General features: G+C 41.4%; 1 protein-coding gene across 3 annotated transcripts; it reads left to right on the top strand.

The window, feature by feature from the left end:
• The first annotated feature begins 7 nt into the window (after window positions 1-7).
• On the top strand, window positions 8-14,482 carry atf7b (activating transcription factor 7b). 3 transcript variants are annotated; one of them, XM_061784399.1, is made up of 13 exons: window positions 8-200; window positions 989-1,050; window positions 1,216-1,312; window positions 1,438-1,565; window positions 1,674-1,820; window positions 3,719-3,766; window positions 3,851-3,876; window positions 5,967-6,063; window positions 6,165-6,284; window positions 6,389-6,541; window positions 8,688-8,876; window positions 11,845-11,950; window positions 12,087-14,482. In XM_061784399.1, exons 2-13 carry the CDS (start codon window positions 1,003-1,005, stop codon window positions 12,320-12,322), a joined length of 1,395 nt encoding a protein of 464 aa, XP_061640383.1. In that variant the 5' UTR covers window positions 8-200; window positions 989-1,002; the 3' UTR covers window positions 12,323-14,482. The 3 variants fall into 3 exon arrangements, with proteins under 3 accessions (XP_061640383.1, XP_061640382.1, XP_061640384.1); XM_061784398.1 differs by having other exon boundaries at window positions 3,719-3,876; XM_061784400.1 differs by having other exon boundaries at window positions 3,719-3,876; window positions 12,060-12,229.
• The last annotated feature ends 2,433 nt before the right edge of the window (window positions 14,483-16,915 follow it).

Here is a 16,915-nt window from a genome sequence, read left to right as displayed (position 1 = left end):
GTTTACATGCAGTACATGCCCTCGCGGCGATACTCTTACGTAACCCTACGCGGTTGCAGCCCTCGCGAGATTGGGAATGGGAAATGAGGAATGTCAAGTGTCAACATCTAGCAGACGACAGCGCTGCAGCCTTGGTGCCCGGACGGAGCAGGGAGGGGAGCGAGCGAGCGACGGGGCTGCTCGAGCGTCGGGTCATCCTGGTGAGCCATTTTGAACCTCAGACGTAATATATTTATAAAACACACCTTGTAGTGTGCGTGTTTTAAAAATAGGTGTTTAATGTCATTACACCTTACAAGCGTGCTAACACTCAGTGGTTAACTTTGCTACAATGTTCAGCGATAGCACGAAGCTAACGAGGGTAAGCTAGTAGTTAGCATTTCATAGCTGACGTTTTGTCAGCGGTTGAACGAAACGAAATAATTGAAATGCAGTCTGTATTATTTGCTCCCCGGGTATGCGTTATAAATTTACATGTTAATTTTCACGTTCGTGGTAGCTGCATTTGCTGTCACTTTGTGGAAGCAATCTGGGTTTTGCTGTGGCAATCGAGAACCGTATGTTAGCTCTGGGCCTGTCTCAAACGTAGTCAGTAGCCACAGTAACACTACCCACCATGTTTTAAAACCTCTAGCTTCTACACGTTATTGTAAATACTACATTAACACTTCAACCTTATTATTGTAGGCTGTTTGGGTGTAATGTCTATCGTCCCTGAGTGGACGCCTCGGCATCCGTAGTTAGAGGTACAGAAGATCGCTAAAGCATTTCATCAATAGTAAGCCAAGCTGCATCAACTAGACACCTTCATATACCATACCATGTAATAATTGAATTCTATGTGCGAAGCAAACACAGATTTAATGAACGTGAGCTCATATTACTGCTCATTTAACTTAGATAATTTGATGTTGTCTGTACCAATACAATATATTAAACAGCACCCTGTTACCGTATCACCGATACATTATCTTGAAATATTTTTCAGAACTTCTGTGAGAGATGGGGGATGACCGCCCATTTGTGTGCACTGCCCCTGGATGTGGGCAGGTAATGTCATCATTCAAAATGATGCTATTGTTTTTTTTTTAAACTTCATTGTCATCTATATTTAATTTGCTCATCATATACTGCGATCAGAGCAGCTTGTTTATGTACACTAACGTGTGCATGTTTCGTTGTACACAATGTTCTGCTTTTTTTTCTTTATTGCAGAGATTCACCAATGAAGATCATCTTTCTGTGCATAAACACAAACATGAAATGACATTAAAATTTGGTCCTGCTAGAACAGACTCTGTTATTATAGCGGGTAATAACCTTTGGGCCTTCAATATTATATACTATATATTATGAAGCTTGACTCAATAGTTAATTGTTGTTGCTGTTTTTTTTGTTTTTTTTTGTTTGTTTTTTTACAACAACATCAATACCCAGACCAGACCCCAACACCCACACGTTTCCTGAAGAACTGTGAGGAAGTTGGACTATTCAATGACCTGGCCAATTCCTTTGAACAGGACTTTTGCAAAGTACAAGAGGAGGACCACAGGACAAAAAACACAGTGAGAATGAGAGTGAAAGTACACATTGAATTAATGAGCTGCTATTTTTCTTGTCAGATAAAAATGTTGTCAGGATTTCATTCAACTGCTTTGTTTTTATCTTCTAAGGCTTCAACTTTACAAACACAATATGCAACCTCACAAACAAAATGCACAGCAAAGAATGAAGATGATGATCCTTTAGAAGTGGATTCTTCTCCTCCTGATAGTCCGGATTCATCCTCCAGCATGTCAGATATCAGCAAAGACTCAAGGGTGAGGGGCAAAACTCAATAGCCACAAACTCTGCTCTTATACACTCTGAGATAGACTTGTTCTGAGTAGGACTTACAGTGGTTATAAGAAAAAGCTTACAAATCCCTGTTCAAATATTGAGTTTTTGTGATATAAAAAGAATAAGATCAAGATAAATGATTTCAAATCCTTTACCACCATTAATGTGACTTGTACAGCTCAATCAAAAATAAAGATATCTTTAGAGAGGGGAAGTAAAAAAATAGGCAACTGAGATAGTGTGGTTGTGTGCACACCCTCTTACAAATGGGGATATGGGTGTGGTTAATAATTAACCAACCACATTCAAACTCAAGTTAAATGGGAGTCAACCTGTCACCATTTACAGTTCCTCTGATTAACGGCCCCAAAATTGGGCTGTTATAGTAGGTTTTTCATATTTTTTTAGTCATAGCTTATAGCAAAAGCTGTGGTCCACAGAGAGCTTCCACAGCATAAGAGGGATCGCAAAGGAATTACCAAGGCATTAGATATACCATGGAATAAGGTGATCAGAGTCATCATTAATTAAGTGGAGAAAATATGGCACAACAGTGACATTACAAAGAACTGGAAGTCCCTCCAAAATTGAACAAACCAGAAGAAAACTGGCCTGGGAGACTGCCAAGAGGATGACAGCACCATTGAAGGAGCAGCAGGAATTTTTGGCAAGTACTTAGGAAATATGACAACAATCTCCCATCTTCATATGTCAAGGCTATGGGGTCGGATGGCAAGATGGAAGTCTTATCTTACAAAGAAAAACACCAAGCCCAACCTCATTTTTTAAAAACAAGCTTGAAATCTCCCAATGTCCTGTTTTGTGAGTACAAGTGCTAAAGGTGCTGCAACAACGTATTAGTTTGCATATTTATGCAACCACATTATTCCCCCCCCCTTTAAAGGTGCCATTATACCAAACCAACTTTTTATAGTATTTGGGATGTAATTTTTGCTCTATAATGCCTCAGCGAACAGGTGTAATATGAATTAAAATTGTCCACACTTTCCTGAGTTCCAGATGTTTTTCTGCCGAGAAGCCTGAAATCGGGTCATTCGAATTTCTCAAACTTAATCTACGTCACTAAGCGAAAATCTCTACCTACCCCTCCGCTCCCGAGTCAGCGCTGTCAACATAACAAACACGTGCTCTCACAAGTGGGTCTTCTACACATAGGTAACCAATCAGAAGAAAGGGGGCGGTCTTATCCAAATATGGCCAAAACGAATACAAAACTGGGTCAAACAGAATTAGTCATTCTCAAAAATATTGGTACCTCTGGGGTCCCAATACTTTTGAGCATGACTGTTTTGCCTATAACATATATTGTATTTGTCTGAAAAAAATCCTCTCACTGTTCTGCCATTTTGCAAATAGAAATAATATTGTTAATCCTGATTGAGCTAAAACAGGAACGGTTTAGTCGGATTTCATGTCAGACAGTCAAGAAAAAAAGCATAATGTGTTTTTTTATACAGCCATGGCTAAAAATATTGGGACGCAGGGGTGCCAATATTTTTTAGCACGACTGTAGCTGTCAGAAGGACCTTTTCTGGATACCCTTGTGACAAAACCAAGGTGTTTTTTTTAAAATGAAATTGACATTTATACTAAGTCCATGTTTGAGAATCACTCTATGGATGTCTAAATAAAGTATGGTAGCTTTAAGTTTTTCCCAATTGAGTTGTAAAGGTCAACATTTTTTAAATGTTGGTCTTGGTCTCTCCCATCTGAGCAAAAATCTGGCATTTGAATTGGGGTGTGTATACTTCTGATCCGTTTATGCTTTTAATATCAACTGCGCTATGGTGGCAAGTAGAAGCTGTTTTTCCTCTGCTCGTGGAGATAAACTAAATGCGACTGCTTCATTTGACAACAGGAGATTCTGACAAAGCCAGTAGCAAGTTCTGCCCAGACTCCAACCATTGTGCGTCCAGGTTCTCTGCCTCTACACATTAGCAATGATTCTCTTCACCCTACACTGCCATCTCCAACGTCTGTCATCACACAGGCGCCACCCTCTAACCGACAGCTCAGGTAAACTGACTGCGCACTCCAAGAACTCTTCAACTGTTCAGGTCAAAGGTACATAAAAATTCACATATCATTTACAGTGGGGCAAAAAAGTATTTAGTCAGCCACCAATTGTGCAAGTTGTCCTACTTAAAAAGATGAGAGAGGCCTGTAATTTTCATCATTGGTATACCTCACCTATGAGAGACAAAATGAGAAAAAAATCCAGAAAATCACATTGTCTGATTTTTAAAGAATTTATTAGCAGATTATGGTGGTAAATAAGTATGTGGTAACCTACAAACAAACAAGATTTCTGGCTCTCACAGACCTGTAACTTCTTTTTTAAGAGGCTCATCTGTCCTCCACTTGTTACCTGTATTAATGGGACCTGTTTGAACTCATCAGTATAAAAGACACCGGTCCACAACCTCAAACAGTCACACCCCAAACTCCACTATGGCCAAGACCAAAGAGCTGTCAAAGGAGACCAGAAACAAAATTGTAGACCTGCACCAGGCTGGGAAGACTGACTCTGCAATAGGTAAGCAGCTTGGTGTGAAGAAATCAACTGTGGGAGCAATTATTAGAAAATGGAAGACATACAAGACCACTGATAATCTCCCTCGACCTGGGGCTCCACGCAAGATCTCACCCTGTGGGGTCAAAATGATCCCGAAGCATGGTGAGCAAAAATCCCAGAACCACACTGGGGTACCAAGTGAATGACCTGCAGAGAGCAGTGACCAAAATATCAAAGGCTACCGTCAGTAACACAGTACGCTGCCAGGGACTCGAATCCTGCAGTGCCCCTGCTTAAGCCAGTACATGTCCAGGCCCGTCTTAAGTTTGCTAGAGTGCATTTGGATGTTCCAGAAGAGGATTGGGAGAATGTCATATGGTCAGATGAAACCAAAATAGAACTTTTTGGTAAAAACTCAACTTTTCGTGTTTGGAGGAGAAAGAATGCATCCAAGAACACCATGCCTACTGTGAAGCATGGGGGTGAAAAACATCATGCTTTGGGGCTGTTTTTCTGCAAAGGGACCAAGACGATTGATCCGTGTAAAGGAAAGAATGAAAGGGGCCATGTATCGTGAGATTTTGAGTGAAAACCTCCTTCCATCAGGAAGGGCATTGAAGATAAAATGTGGCTGGGTCTTTCAGCATGACAATGATCCCAAACACAATGTCCGGGGAATGAAGGAGTGGCTTCGTAAGAAGCATTTCAAGGTCCTGGAGTAGCCTAGCCAGTCTCCAGATCTCAACCCCATAGAAAATATTTGGAGGGAGTTGAAAGTCGGTGTTGCCCAGCGACAGCCCCAAAACATCACTGCACTAGAGGAGATCTGCATGGAGGAATGGGCCAAAATACCAGCAACAGTGTGAAAACCTTGTGATGACTTCCAGAAAACATTTGACCTGTGTCCTTGCCAACAAAGGGTATACAACAAAGTATTGAGATTAACTTTTGTTATTGACCAAATACTTATTTTCCACCAGCCATCCATTTTCTGTATCACTTATCCTCACTAGGGTCGCGGGTGTGGTGGAGCCTATCCACCATAATTTGCTATTAAATTCTTTAAAAATCAGACAATGTGCTTTTCTGTCAAATTGGAGTTCATTTAGGGCAGTAGTAGCTCATCTGTGAGGACTTGGGCTGTGGAACCGGAGCTTTCATGGTTCGAGTCCCACTGCAGACAAAAAAAAAAAAAGTCAACTAGTTGTTGTAGAGATGCTCACGTGCTTCCTGACTACTGTCGTGGTATCCTTGAGCAAGGCGCTAAATCATAGGTGTCACACTCAAGGCCCGGGGGCCAGATGCGGCCCGCCACATCATTTTATGTGGCCCGCAAAAGCAAATCATCCTAGTCAACTTCCGTGATTTTTGCTAAAATCTGTACCCAAATTCCAAATTGTCATAATAATGTTGAGATGTTGCATTTTTCTGTTACCAAACCCTTCTTATACAGTAACTTAAACAATACTTGAACAAACTATTATTATTATTATAAAATAAATAAAAAATCACGTAAAGCGTATCGGCTTAAAGTTAGAAAGAAGTCAAATTTATTAATTGATTGGTACACAATGTCTTATATTGTCCACAGCTCACCGACAAGCTCTTATCCCCTCGTAAGGCACCTTGCTAATGGGCAAACAGTCCCTCTGCTGCCCAGTCCTGTGCAGATGACCTCAGTCATATCTGTAAGTCCTTAGCAAAGTAAACTACGCATTCATTTTTTTAAATACTGTGACGTATCCCATTTGTAGCACCTCACCTTGTTATTTTTTATTGCTGTGTGAAGCTGGTGAGGCCCGGGAACTCAGTACCCAACATTCCTGGGATCCCAGGACCCCCAGTGGGTGGAGCTAGCAGCGGTTCATCCTCCCCATCAGGTTATCACCTCCAATCCGAGACAAAGATGGTGAGATGAATCACCACTCCGATTTGCTGCATCTTGTTAGACATCGTCACCCATTCTTTTGATTAGCTTAGAACTCATTGGACCTGTCGCCTATGTGTCTGCAGCGCTTAAAGGCAGCCCTAAGTAATCAAGGCCCAGGAGGTCATGATGGTGGCGGCGGCGGGGGGGCAGGCTCCTTCCCAGCAGTCCCCCAGAAGCAGCAACAGAGCCAGCAGCCCACTCAAAATTCGGATGCACCGTCACCTGCCCAACCACAGGTACGAAACCATAACACTGTGGGCTGCTCAGTAATTCTCGAGCAGCTTTTGTAATTATACGGAATTCGTAGACTAGGTAGGTTCACGAATGCGCCTGTTCATTAACAAACATACAAATATATACAGTATACGGATAACATTTTTGAATAAATATTACTTTGCACAAACGATGCTTCACTTCAGAAACAGTCACAACATCCAGCAGAACACTGATTCCTCTCACACAGCATAAACATTGTTCACTCTGTCCATCATGTATTTCAGTTGTTTTTTTTTTTTTTTTTGCTGTGAATTAGCCCTCCGTATGGCTTCCAAAAAATGAGAAGTGCAAGTGATTGTGCTATAATGATGCCACATAATTTTGCTGTTGGGGGGAAAAAAAGCGACGACTGGCTAAGCATGAGAATGATGTTCATGTTTCTGATACCGCTATGTTGTCTCGTTTGTCGAAATCTACCATCTGTTGCTGGAGCAGCCGGAGCTGTGGTACGGGCGGGTCGTCCGGCGGGTGTTCAGTTGCTCGGCTTCTTAATGCACCGTCCTCACACTCTGTACTATTCTTATTAACATAGAGGCAATAAAGGGTTCACATGTTTATATATTTATTTTTAACTAAACTCATAAAAACAAGGTAAATGTAAGTTGATTCTGGGGCTGGAACCGATTAATTCAATGTCCATTCATTTATGGGAAAAATTGCTATGCAGTCTTGGAACGTATAAAGTTTGTTAACCGCCACAAAGGTTCATAGCTAAGGAGGCTGGCTGTTCACAGAGTGCTGTGTCCAAGTATATCAATGGAAAGTCTAGCGGAAGGACAAAATGTGGCAGGAGAAGATGCATCATAACCATGGACTTCAGCAGATTATCAAACAGAGAAGATTCAACAATCTAAAAGAGATCCAGAAAGAGTGCAATGAGGCGGGAGTCACAGCTTCAAAAAACACCACAATCAGACGCATCTGGGAGATGGGCTACAACTATCGGGTTTCTCGGGTCAACCCACTTCTGCGCCAACGTAGGAAACGTCTGAGCCTGAGCCAACGTAGGAAGCGTCTGAGCCTAAGCCAACGAAGGAAGCGTCTCAACTGGGCCAAGGAGAAGAAGGACTGGACTGTTGGCCAGTGGTCCACGGTCCTCTTTTCCAATGCAAGTAAAGTGCACCTTTCATCGGGAATCAAGGTCCAGGGGTTTGGAGGAAGACTGGTGAAAAACAGAACCCAAACTGCTTGATTGAGGTCCAGTGTGAAATATCCACAGTCAGTCATGATTTGGGGTGCAATGTCCAGTGCAGGTGTTGGTAAACTCTGCCTTCTTAAATCCAAGCTCCCTGCAGCACTCTACCAGAATGTTTTAGAGGACTTCATGATTCCTTCTGCTCAGGATCTGTCTGGAGATGCAGATTTCATCTTCCAGCAGGACCTGGCCCCTGCCCATACCGCCAGAAGCACCAAAACCTGGTTTGATGCCCATGCCATCACAGTGCTTGACTGGCCAGCCAACTCGCCGGATCTAAACCCCATTGAGAATCTATGGTGTATTATCAAGAGGAAAATGAGGGGCACCAGACCCAAAAAGCAAAGAAGAACTGACAGCAAGCATCAAGGAAAACTGGGCTTCCATAACTCCAAGGCAATGCCATAGGCTGATTGCCTCAATGCCACAGTGCATCGAGGCCATGATTAAAGAAAAGGGATTCCCAACCAAGTATTAAAGATTAACATATGGTTTTGAAAGTACCATATTTTGATTGATTGAATGTGACCCTAATTTCTTTCTTTTTTTTAAGTGGTGATTTCTTCACAGTATTCTATTTTTTTGAATTCCTAATTTTGTGGGTTTTATGAGCTCATAGCTCAAGTTATGTAAAAATAAACAAATACTTGAAATTGTGGGCCCTGAATCTATCATTTCTGAAAGTTTAACTTTTTGAATGAAATTATGGTAATAAATAAACTTTTCCATGATATTTTTTTTTTTTGGAAAGGGTCAGTAATCCTATTGCATTTATTACCTAAAAGTAAGATTCCAAAAGTATGGTAAATATTGGTTATTTTGATCATTTCATTTCACGATTAAAATTGAACGGTATCCCACCAAACTCTACTGCTTAGTTGACACAGTACTTATGCAATCCACACCACCAGGTGTCCCCAGCGCAGCCAACTGGAGGCCGTCGGCGGCGAGCCTCTGAGATGGACCCCGACGAGAGGAGGCAGCGTTTTCTAGAAAGGAACCGAGCAGCTGCCTCACGCTGCAGGCAGAAGCGGAAGTTGTGGGTGAATTCTTTGGAGAAGAAGGCGGATGATCTTGCAAGCATGAATGTCTCTCTGACGGTGAGCGTTCAGTCATAGCAGGGTAAATCTGACCACTTACTTTTTACAATGCGAAAGAGAGCTGAGAGTATATAAACCAAGGATATAAACTCAAACTCACCTCAACTCAGCTTTATTTATAGAGCACTTTAAAAACAACCACAGCTGAAATAATGTGCTGTACACATAAATTAAATATTACATATAAAACACCCCCCTAAAAATAAGCAACAATAGAAACAATATAACACCATAACAATTATAATACATTATATTACATTTCGGGAGGCAGTAGCTCATCTGCAAAGGCTTGGGCTTTGGAACTGGAGGGTTGCAATTTGAGTCACACTGCGGACAAATGAAAATGGAAACTAATTGTTGGAGAGATTCTAGTATGCTTCCTGACTACTGTCAAGGAACCTTTTAGCAGGTCAGCGACCCCTCAATAATTGCAGCACTCTTTGCGTGGCTCTTCACTCAAGGCATTGACATCAATCAATGCCTGCACGTTGTAATTTGATTCTCTGTGGGGTGTGCAAAACAACTATACTACAGTGTGAGAGTTAAATTTCACCATAAGACCCTGTAAAGTGAATTCAGATATATGTTTTTAAATACAGTACACATTGGTGATTATTTCCCAAAACTTGCAAAGACTGAGAACTATGTAGTACTTGTCGAGGTATAGAATTGGTGTTTTTCAACATTTCATATTTCCTGATTATTATTGTTTTTATTTTTTTTTATTTGTGTGTGGGGGGGCTGGACTAAAACGGGGCCCAGTGACGCACTTGGGGATGAGTTGCACCTCCCCCACTATATAAGAATTTGAGTGCCTTTGTTCGCATTTGCGACATGCTAGCTAGCTACCTCTGCCAACACCTCGAAAATGTATCTTCCTTTTTGATAGTCGGTGGCATGGCCGCTTTAGTGCACCTTGTTGTCGGCTGTGAGTGCATACAGTGGGGTAAAAAAGTATTTGGTCAGCCACCATTTGCGCAAGTTCTCCTACTTAAAAAGATGAATTTTCATCATAGGTATACCTCACCTATGAGAGACTGGCTAGGACTAGGACCAAGACCTTGAAATGCTTCTTACGAAGCCACTCCTTCGTTGACCGGGCAATGTGTTTGGGATCATTGATCATTGACCTAGCCACGTTTTATCTTCAATGCCCTTGCTGATGGAAGGTGGTTTTCACTCAAACTCTCACGATACATGGCCCCATTCATTCTTTCCTTTACACGGATCAGTCGTCCTGGTCCCTTTTCAGAAAAACAGCCTCAAAGCATGATGTTTCCACCCCCATGCTTCACAGTAGGTATGGTGTTCTTTGGATGCAACTCAGCATTCTTTCTCCTCCAAACACGACAAGTTGAGTTTTTAACAAAAAGTTCTATTTTGGTTTCATCTGACCATATGACATTCTCCCAATCCTCTTCTGGCTCATCCAAATGCTTTCTAGCAAACTTCAGACGGGCCTGGACATGTACTGGCTTAAGCAGGAGGAGACGCCTGGCACTGCAGGATTTGAGTCTCCTGGCAGCGTAGTGTGTTACTGATGGTAGCCTTTGTTACTTTGGTCCCAGCTCTCTGCAGGTCATTCACTATGTCCCACTGTGTGGTTCTGGGATTTTTGCTCACCATTCTTGTGATCATTTGACCCCATGGGGTGAGCTCTTGCGTGGAGTCCCAGATTGAGGGAGATTATCAGTGGTTTTGTATGTCTTCCATTTTCTAATAATTGCTTCACTGTTGATTTCTTCACACCAAGCTGCTTATCTATTGCAGAGTCAGTCTTCCCAGCCTGGTGCAGGTCTACAATTTTGTTTCTGGTTGTCCTTTGGCAGCTCTTTGGTCTTGGCCATAGTGGAGTTTGGAGTGTGACTGTTTGAGGTTGTGGGCAGGTGTCTTTTATACTGATGAGTGAGGTGCGATTAATACAGGTCACGAGTGGAGGACAGAGGAGTCTCTTAAAGAAGTTACAGGTCTGTGAGAGCCAGAAATATTGCTTGTTTGTAGGTGACCAAATACTGTACTTATTTTCCACCATAATTTGCTAATAAAGTCTTTAAAAATCAGATGTGATTTTCTGGATTTTTTTTTCTTCTCATTTTGTCCTCTCATCGCTGAGGTATACATATGATGAAAATTACAAGCCTCTCATTTTTTTAAGTGGGAGAACTTGCAATTGGTGGCTGAGTAAATACTTTTTTCCCCCACTGTACATCACTCAGAAAAAGGTGGAAGAGGGAGGAATTTAATTTTATTTTTGTTTTTTTCTTTTTTTAAATAAGGTCCGACTTGACAGCCAGCGAGCTGCTTCGAGTTGGTGTGGCCACTTTAAAGTGCCTCGTTCTTGCGACGACCCGGTGGGATATATTATTTCAGCCTGTAGAGGCTTTAAGTGGATATATTTTTGCGGCTCAAATATGTAGTTATGTGTGGGCAAAAGAAAGATGCTTGATGAAGTAGCATCCATTTTTTTCAGGCTGTAGAAGTTGTGCTTGATTGACAGTTGTCAGATGAGCGGGGCATCGTTTCAACGCATTCAGGGAACATGCCTGAAGTGTTCAAGAGCGGAGAGAATAGTTTTTTTTTTTTTTTTTCAGGATTTTGAAGCCTCATTTTATTTGCTGGGCATTTAATTATTCTTCTTTTTTTTTTTTTTTTTTAAATCATTCAAATTCTGCGGGGTTGTTAACAGAACTCTTTGGGTTTTCAAATTTAGGAGACATTAATTTTTGCCTTAGAGGGAATTCAAGGGATTATAAGTATCATAGATAAGTTTTGATTGTTTGTGTATTATTTAGATAAGTATTTCCATGTCCATAGTCTTTGTAGAAGAAAAAATCACAAGAAATGCAATATATTATTTTTATTTTTTTTACCACAGGCTCAGAACCTAAATATCATAAAGAGAACGTATCGCCCCAAAGAGAGGATTCATAATAATTATTGTCTGTCTCTGGATTTCTGTTGCTGCCAGAATGAAGTAACGCTTTTAAGGAATGAGGTGGCTCAGCTGAAACACCTCCTCCTCGCCCACAAAGACTGCCCCGTCACTGTCATGCAAAAGAAAGCTGCTTTCTTAGGTAAGCCTTTTGCACCAACCATCAGCCATCCAGTGTTGTACTTGTGTTCTGTAGGATCCATCAATCATCTCATCCATCTAATGTGTTCTTACTCGCTCACCTTTCTAAGGGTGAATGTCTCATTGTCTGCCTTCAGCTGCAGGAGGAGAGGAAGCCTCTCGAGAGATTTCAGCTGAACCCATCGGATCCCCAGCAGCAGTCATCCAGCATGGGCCGTCCCCCTCGGCCCCGCCCTCCAGCCCAGGGCCCACCATCAATGGCATGAGTGTCCGCGCAGCAGAGGCGGTGGCTATGTCTGTCTTGGCTGGCATGGGATCTGGCCAACCGGGAGGGGTCGTCATGTTGACGCAGTCCCAGTCAACCTCGAGATGATGTGCTGACGCAGGTAGCCAGTATAAACTCAAGTGGCATTTCGGAGGCTGGACTTGTACGACATGTTAAATTGAGGGGGACTCCCTCACTCCCACACACCCCCAAAGTCAGACCCTCTCCTCCCCTCACGGCCTATGATAATCACACAAAGACATGGCATCAGGCCTTATCTCGCCCTTCTTCTCTCTGTGTATGTAAATAAGGAAACCACTGCGGAGTTTGCGGTCACATCCTGTATTTGAATGATAAGTATGAATGAAAAAACATCAGTCTTTTATCACTTCAGTCCCACACAAACTTGACCCACAAACCAGGCTTTGATGCATCTGACTAAATATTTGACTTAGAGATATCATTCACTCGCCTGAAGAGGCTCCCTCCTTTGTGCTGAAACAATGTTTTACTAATGCAGAGAACTTCCAGTGATGTGTCTGACTTGGTGGAGGCCTTTGTTGCTCTCTACTGTGCTTTTATTGTTAATTTTTCTGTCGGACACTTCTACTACCAACACTGTCTGGCCCACAAAAAATCACTCTTGTATTTAGCTCAGTTGCCTTTAGCTTTAAATACGTTGCCTTGGCATTTGATAGGTTTATGCTAATTTGGCTTATGCAATGTTCTAAACATTCATTTACGTCCTGACTCAAAGTAGCATTAATTTGCTCACTATATTATCTGCGATAATCGTGAGATTGCTACTTCAGTCTTCTGAACATCCCAAAGATTCTAGACTAACTGACTGACTTTGTATAATTTCATCCCATTCTCGACCCATCGCTCTGAAACGGTCAATCTGCATTGTGATCATTATTTATGCTTCCTCATGTCAGTTTTTTTTTTTTTTTTGCCCAGAGGTCTCTTCACCTTGTTTGGGAAAACATTGTCACTGCTTGAGATAACCATGAGCTTAACGATTGTTTTTTTTTTCTCTACATATTTGAATTCACTAAATATTTACATTTTCCTACTTTTACCATTTTTCTTCCTGGAAGTTGATGCTTCACCTTGTGTTTGGCAGTTCTTAATCCAGATCAATCATTTGCCCCCCTCTTAAACACATCTATCTTTTCCACAACCACTTACAATGAACGTATCGCTCAACACTTCTTACTGCATTAGTTAGGGTTAAATAACTTATTGCCAGCTGAAACATTTTAGTCACTGCAGTAATTATCCAATGGATGACTCCTACTGATTTGTCTAGTCAAATCCAGTTGGTGACTTTTTTTTTTTTTGCCAGGCAGTTTTTCAATTTGAGTTGATTGTTCCTCAAAGAACTTGGTGCTGTCAAGGTAGTGCATGACAAGCAGTTTGCCCCGCCTTCCCTTTAAATTCTTTTAACAGCCTCCAATAGACATAATCGATATATAAAATCCTATGACTGCATGGATTGTTCATGGTTGAGGTATACCACTTTGTCATGGTTTCAGTTAATTGATCTCCATTTTAGTAAGTTTACAGCGTTGAGTCTTAGCCTGAATCCTAACGGTTAGCTTTAGTTGAGTTCTAAGAATGAAATATGAAAACAAGCAGATATTAAACCATTTCCCCGAGGCATTTCAGTTGAGGAACGAGTAGTGCAATATATTTTTCTATTAAGGATAAATGTTTTTGCGTTTAGCCCAGCCACTGAGAGGGGTGTGGTCTTGCAGTTGACCAGAGAAAATGTGAATATGTGTATTATTGAATGAATGAACTTGGTGGTTATGCATGTCTGTGGAGCATTACAGATTTCCTGGGTGCTTTACAACATTTGAAAAGCAGTTTTGTATTGTGAAGTAGACAAAAGTGGTTGTGCAAGGTGCTTCTTTTGAAATGTTGTTTTTAATTGGAGATTATTTTATACCGCATCGTACTTCCAAGACTGTCCTGTCATTAGCCACTTGCCACTGTGTCGCCTTTAAAACAACCTGACATTCTTTTCAGTTGTTTTTTTAAGTCACGTGTCTGTGTTTTCACCCTTTTGTCTTTTTCTTTTTTTTTTTTTTTTTTTACCAGTCTTACACGTCTTTAACAGAGGTTAAACGACATACATCAAGAAATGTCTCCAGAAAATATTTGTTTTGAGTTTCTTAAATACTCAGGCCTCAAGATGGGAGAAATACTTGTGTATAGTCTGAATTCATTGTCTTGGGCAAATAAAATAACTTAATGGAAAAAGACAGCGTAATCATGATGTTTTCACTCACTCACTCTCTTTCCACTCAGGGACGCCAGTCAGAAGACACTGATGTTATTTTTGACCCAGCTCGCTGATGAATTTGAAATCTGATTGGTCTCTTTGCTAATAGTTTAAATTACTTCAGCCGACACTACTGATTCTGAAGGGCATAGGCAGATTAGCTTTACATGGCAGCACATGAGGGAGGCTGAAATCTGACTGGACAAAAAAAATCTGACATACACTTACTGTAAGCAGTGAAGGCCAGAGAAATGCTATGAAATGAAGCAAATAGGCTGTTGGGAATGAATTAATACCATTCATTGAACAAATATTGGAATATAGGTTGTAAATGTACAACCCCAATTGCAATGAAGTTGGGATGTTGTGTTAAACAAATAAAAACAGAATACAATGATTTGCAAATCATGTTTGACCTATATTTAATTGAATACACTACAAAGATATTTAATGTTCAAACTGATAAACTTGATTGCTTTTAGCAAATAATCATTAACTTTGAATTTTATGGCTGCAACATGTTCCCAAAAAGCTGGGACAGGGTCATGTTTACCACTGTGTTACATCCTTTTCTTTTAACAACATTCAATAAATGTTTGGGAACTGAGGACACTAATTATTTTAATTTTGTAGGTGGAATTCTTTCCCATTCTGGCTTGATATACAGCTTCAACTGTTCAACATTCCGGGGTCTGCGTTGTAGTATTTTACGCTTCATAATGCGCCACACATTTTCGATGGGAGACAGATCTGGACTGCAGGCAGGCCAGTTTAGTACCCACACTCTTTTACTACAAAGCCACGCTGTTGTAATGTCCAGAATGTGGTTTGGCATTGTCTTGCTGAAATAAGCAAGGGTGTCCATGAAAAAGACGTTGCTTGGATGGCAGCATATGTTTCTCCAAAACCTGTATGTACCTTTCAGCATTAATGGTGCCTTCACAGATGTGTACGTTACACATGCCATTGGCACTAACACAGCCCCATACAATCACAGATGCTGGCTTTTGAACTTTGCGTCCATAACAGTCCGGATGGTTCTTTTCCTCTTTGGCTCGGAGGACACGACGTCCACAATTTACAAAAACAATTTGAAATGTGGACTCGTCGGCCCACAGAACACTTTTCCACTTTTCATCAGTCCATCTTAGATGAGCTCGGGCCCAGAGAAGCCAGCGGCGTTTCTGGGTGTTGTTGATAAATGGCTTTTGCTTTGCATAGTAAAGTTTTAAGTTGCACTTACGGATGTAGCGCCGAACTGTATTTACTGACATTGTTTTTCTGAAGTGTTCCTGAGCCCATGTGGTGATATCTTTTACACGTTGATGTCGGTTTTTGATGCAGTGCCGCCTGAGGGATCGAAGGTCACAGGCATTCAATGTTGGTTTTCGGCCTTGCCGCTTACAGGCAGTGACTTCGTCAGATTCTCTGAACCTTTTGATGATATTATGGACCATAGATGATGAAATCCCTAAATTCCTTGCAATTGTACGTTGAGGAACATTGTCCTTAAACTGTTCGACTATTTTCTTACGCACTTGTTCACAAAGAGGTGAACCTCGCCCCATCTTTGCTTGTGAATGAGTGAGCAATTCAGGGAAGCTCCTTTTATACCCAATCATGGCACTCACCTTTTTTTCCAATTAGCCTGTTCACCTGTGGGATGTTCCAAACAGGTGTTTGATGAGCATTCCTCAACTTTCTCAGTCTTTTTTGCCACCTGTCCTAGCTTTTTTGGAACGTGTTGCAGCCATAAAATTCTAAGTTAATGATTATTTGCTAAAAACAATTAAGTTTCAGTTTGAACATTAAATATCTTGTCTTTGTAGTGTATTCAATTAAATATAGGTTGAACATGATTTGAAAATCATTGTATTCTGTTTTTATTTATGTTTAACACAACGTCCCAACTTCATTGGAATTGTAGACGAGTGATATGAGTCTTCGAAGGGCGTGTCGAGTAATGGAGGGTGTGTTTCTGCAAAGTGCGTATCGAGGCTTGCTTCATTTAGGGGTGGACCGGAAGTGATGACGTCCGAAGCCTCGCTGCCCGGCTGTACCACGTGACCTATTCGGGAAGCGCTTCACAGTTTGCTGTGAGGTTTGACAGCAATCTAAACTCCTCATGCAGGCTTCATTCAAAATGTGTGTGTGTGTGTGTGTGTTTTTTTATATAGAGTTGCGGTCATCTCAGTTTGGATACGGACTGTGTAGTTTGTATATGCTAATAGAGTTTGGAGTGTTGACAAGTTTGGACAGTAGCGATCCGGCACTCCTCGGAATCGTTGGAAAGAGGCTGCTGCCTGCTAACCCACCACCCTGGTCTAATAGCCCAGCTGTTGGTGCACTCTCTCTCAACCTGGTGTATGGTGGTCGCCTGAGTTCAAACCCCAAGCAGGACTGCACCGCAT

Source organism: Phyllopteryx taeniolatus, chromosome 9, assembly GCF_024500385.1.
Source record: "Phyllopteryx taeniolatus isolate TA_2022b chromosome 9, UOR_Ptae_1.2, whole genome shotgun sequence".
Taxonomy (NCBI): Eukaryota; Metazoa; Chordata; class Actinopteri; order Syngnathiformes; family Syngnathidae; genus Phyllopteryx; species Phyllopteryx taeniolatus.
This window is presented reverse-complemented; position numbering and strand designations above follow the sequence as displayed.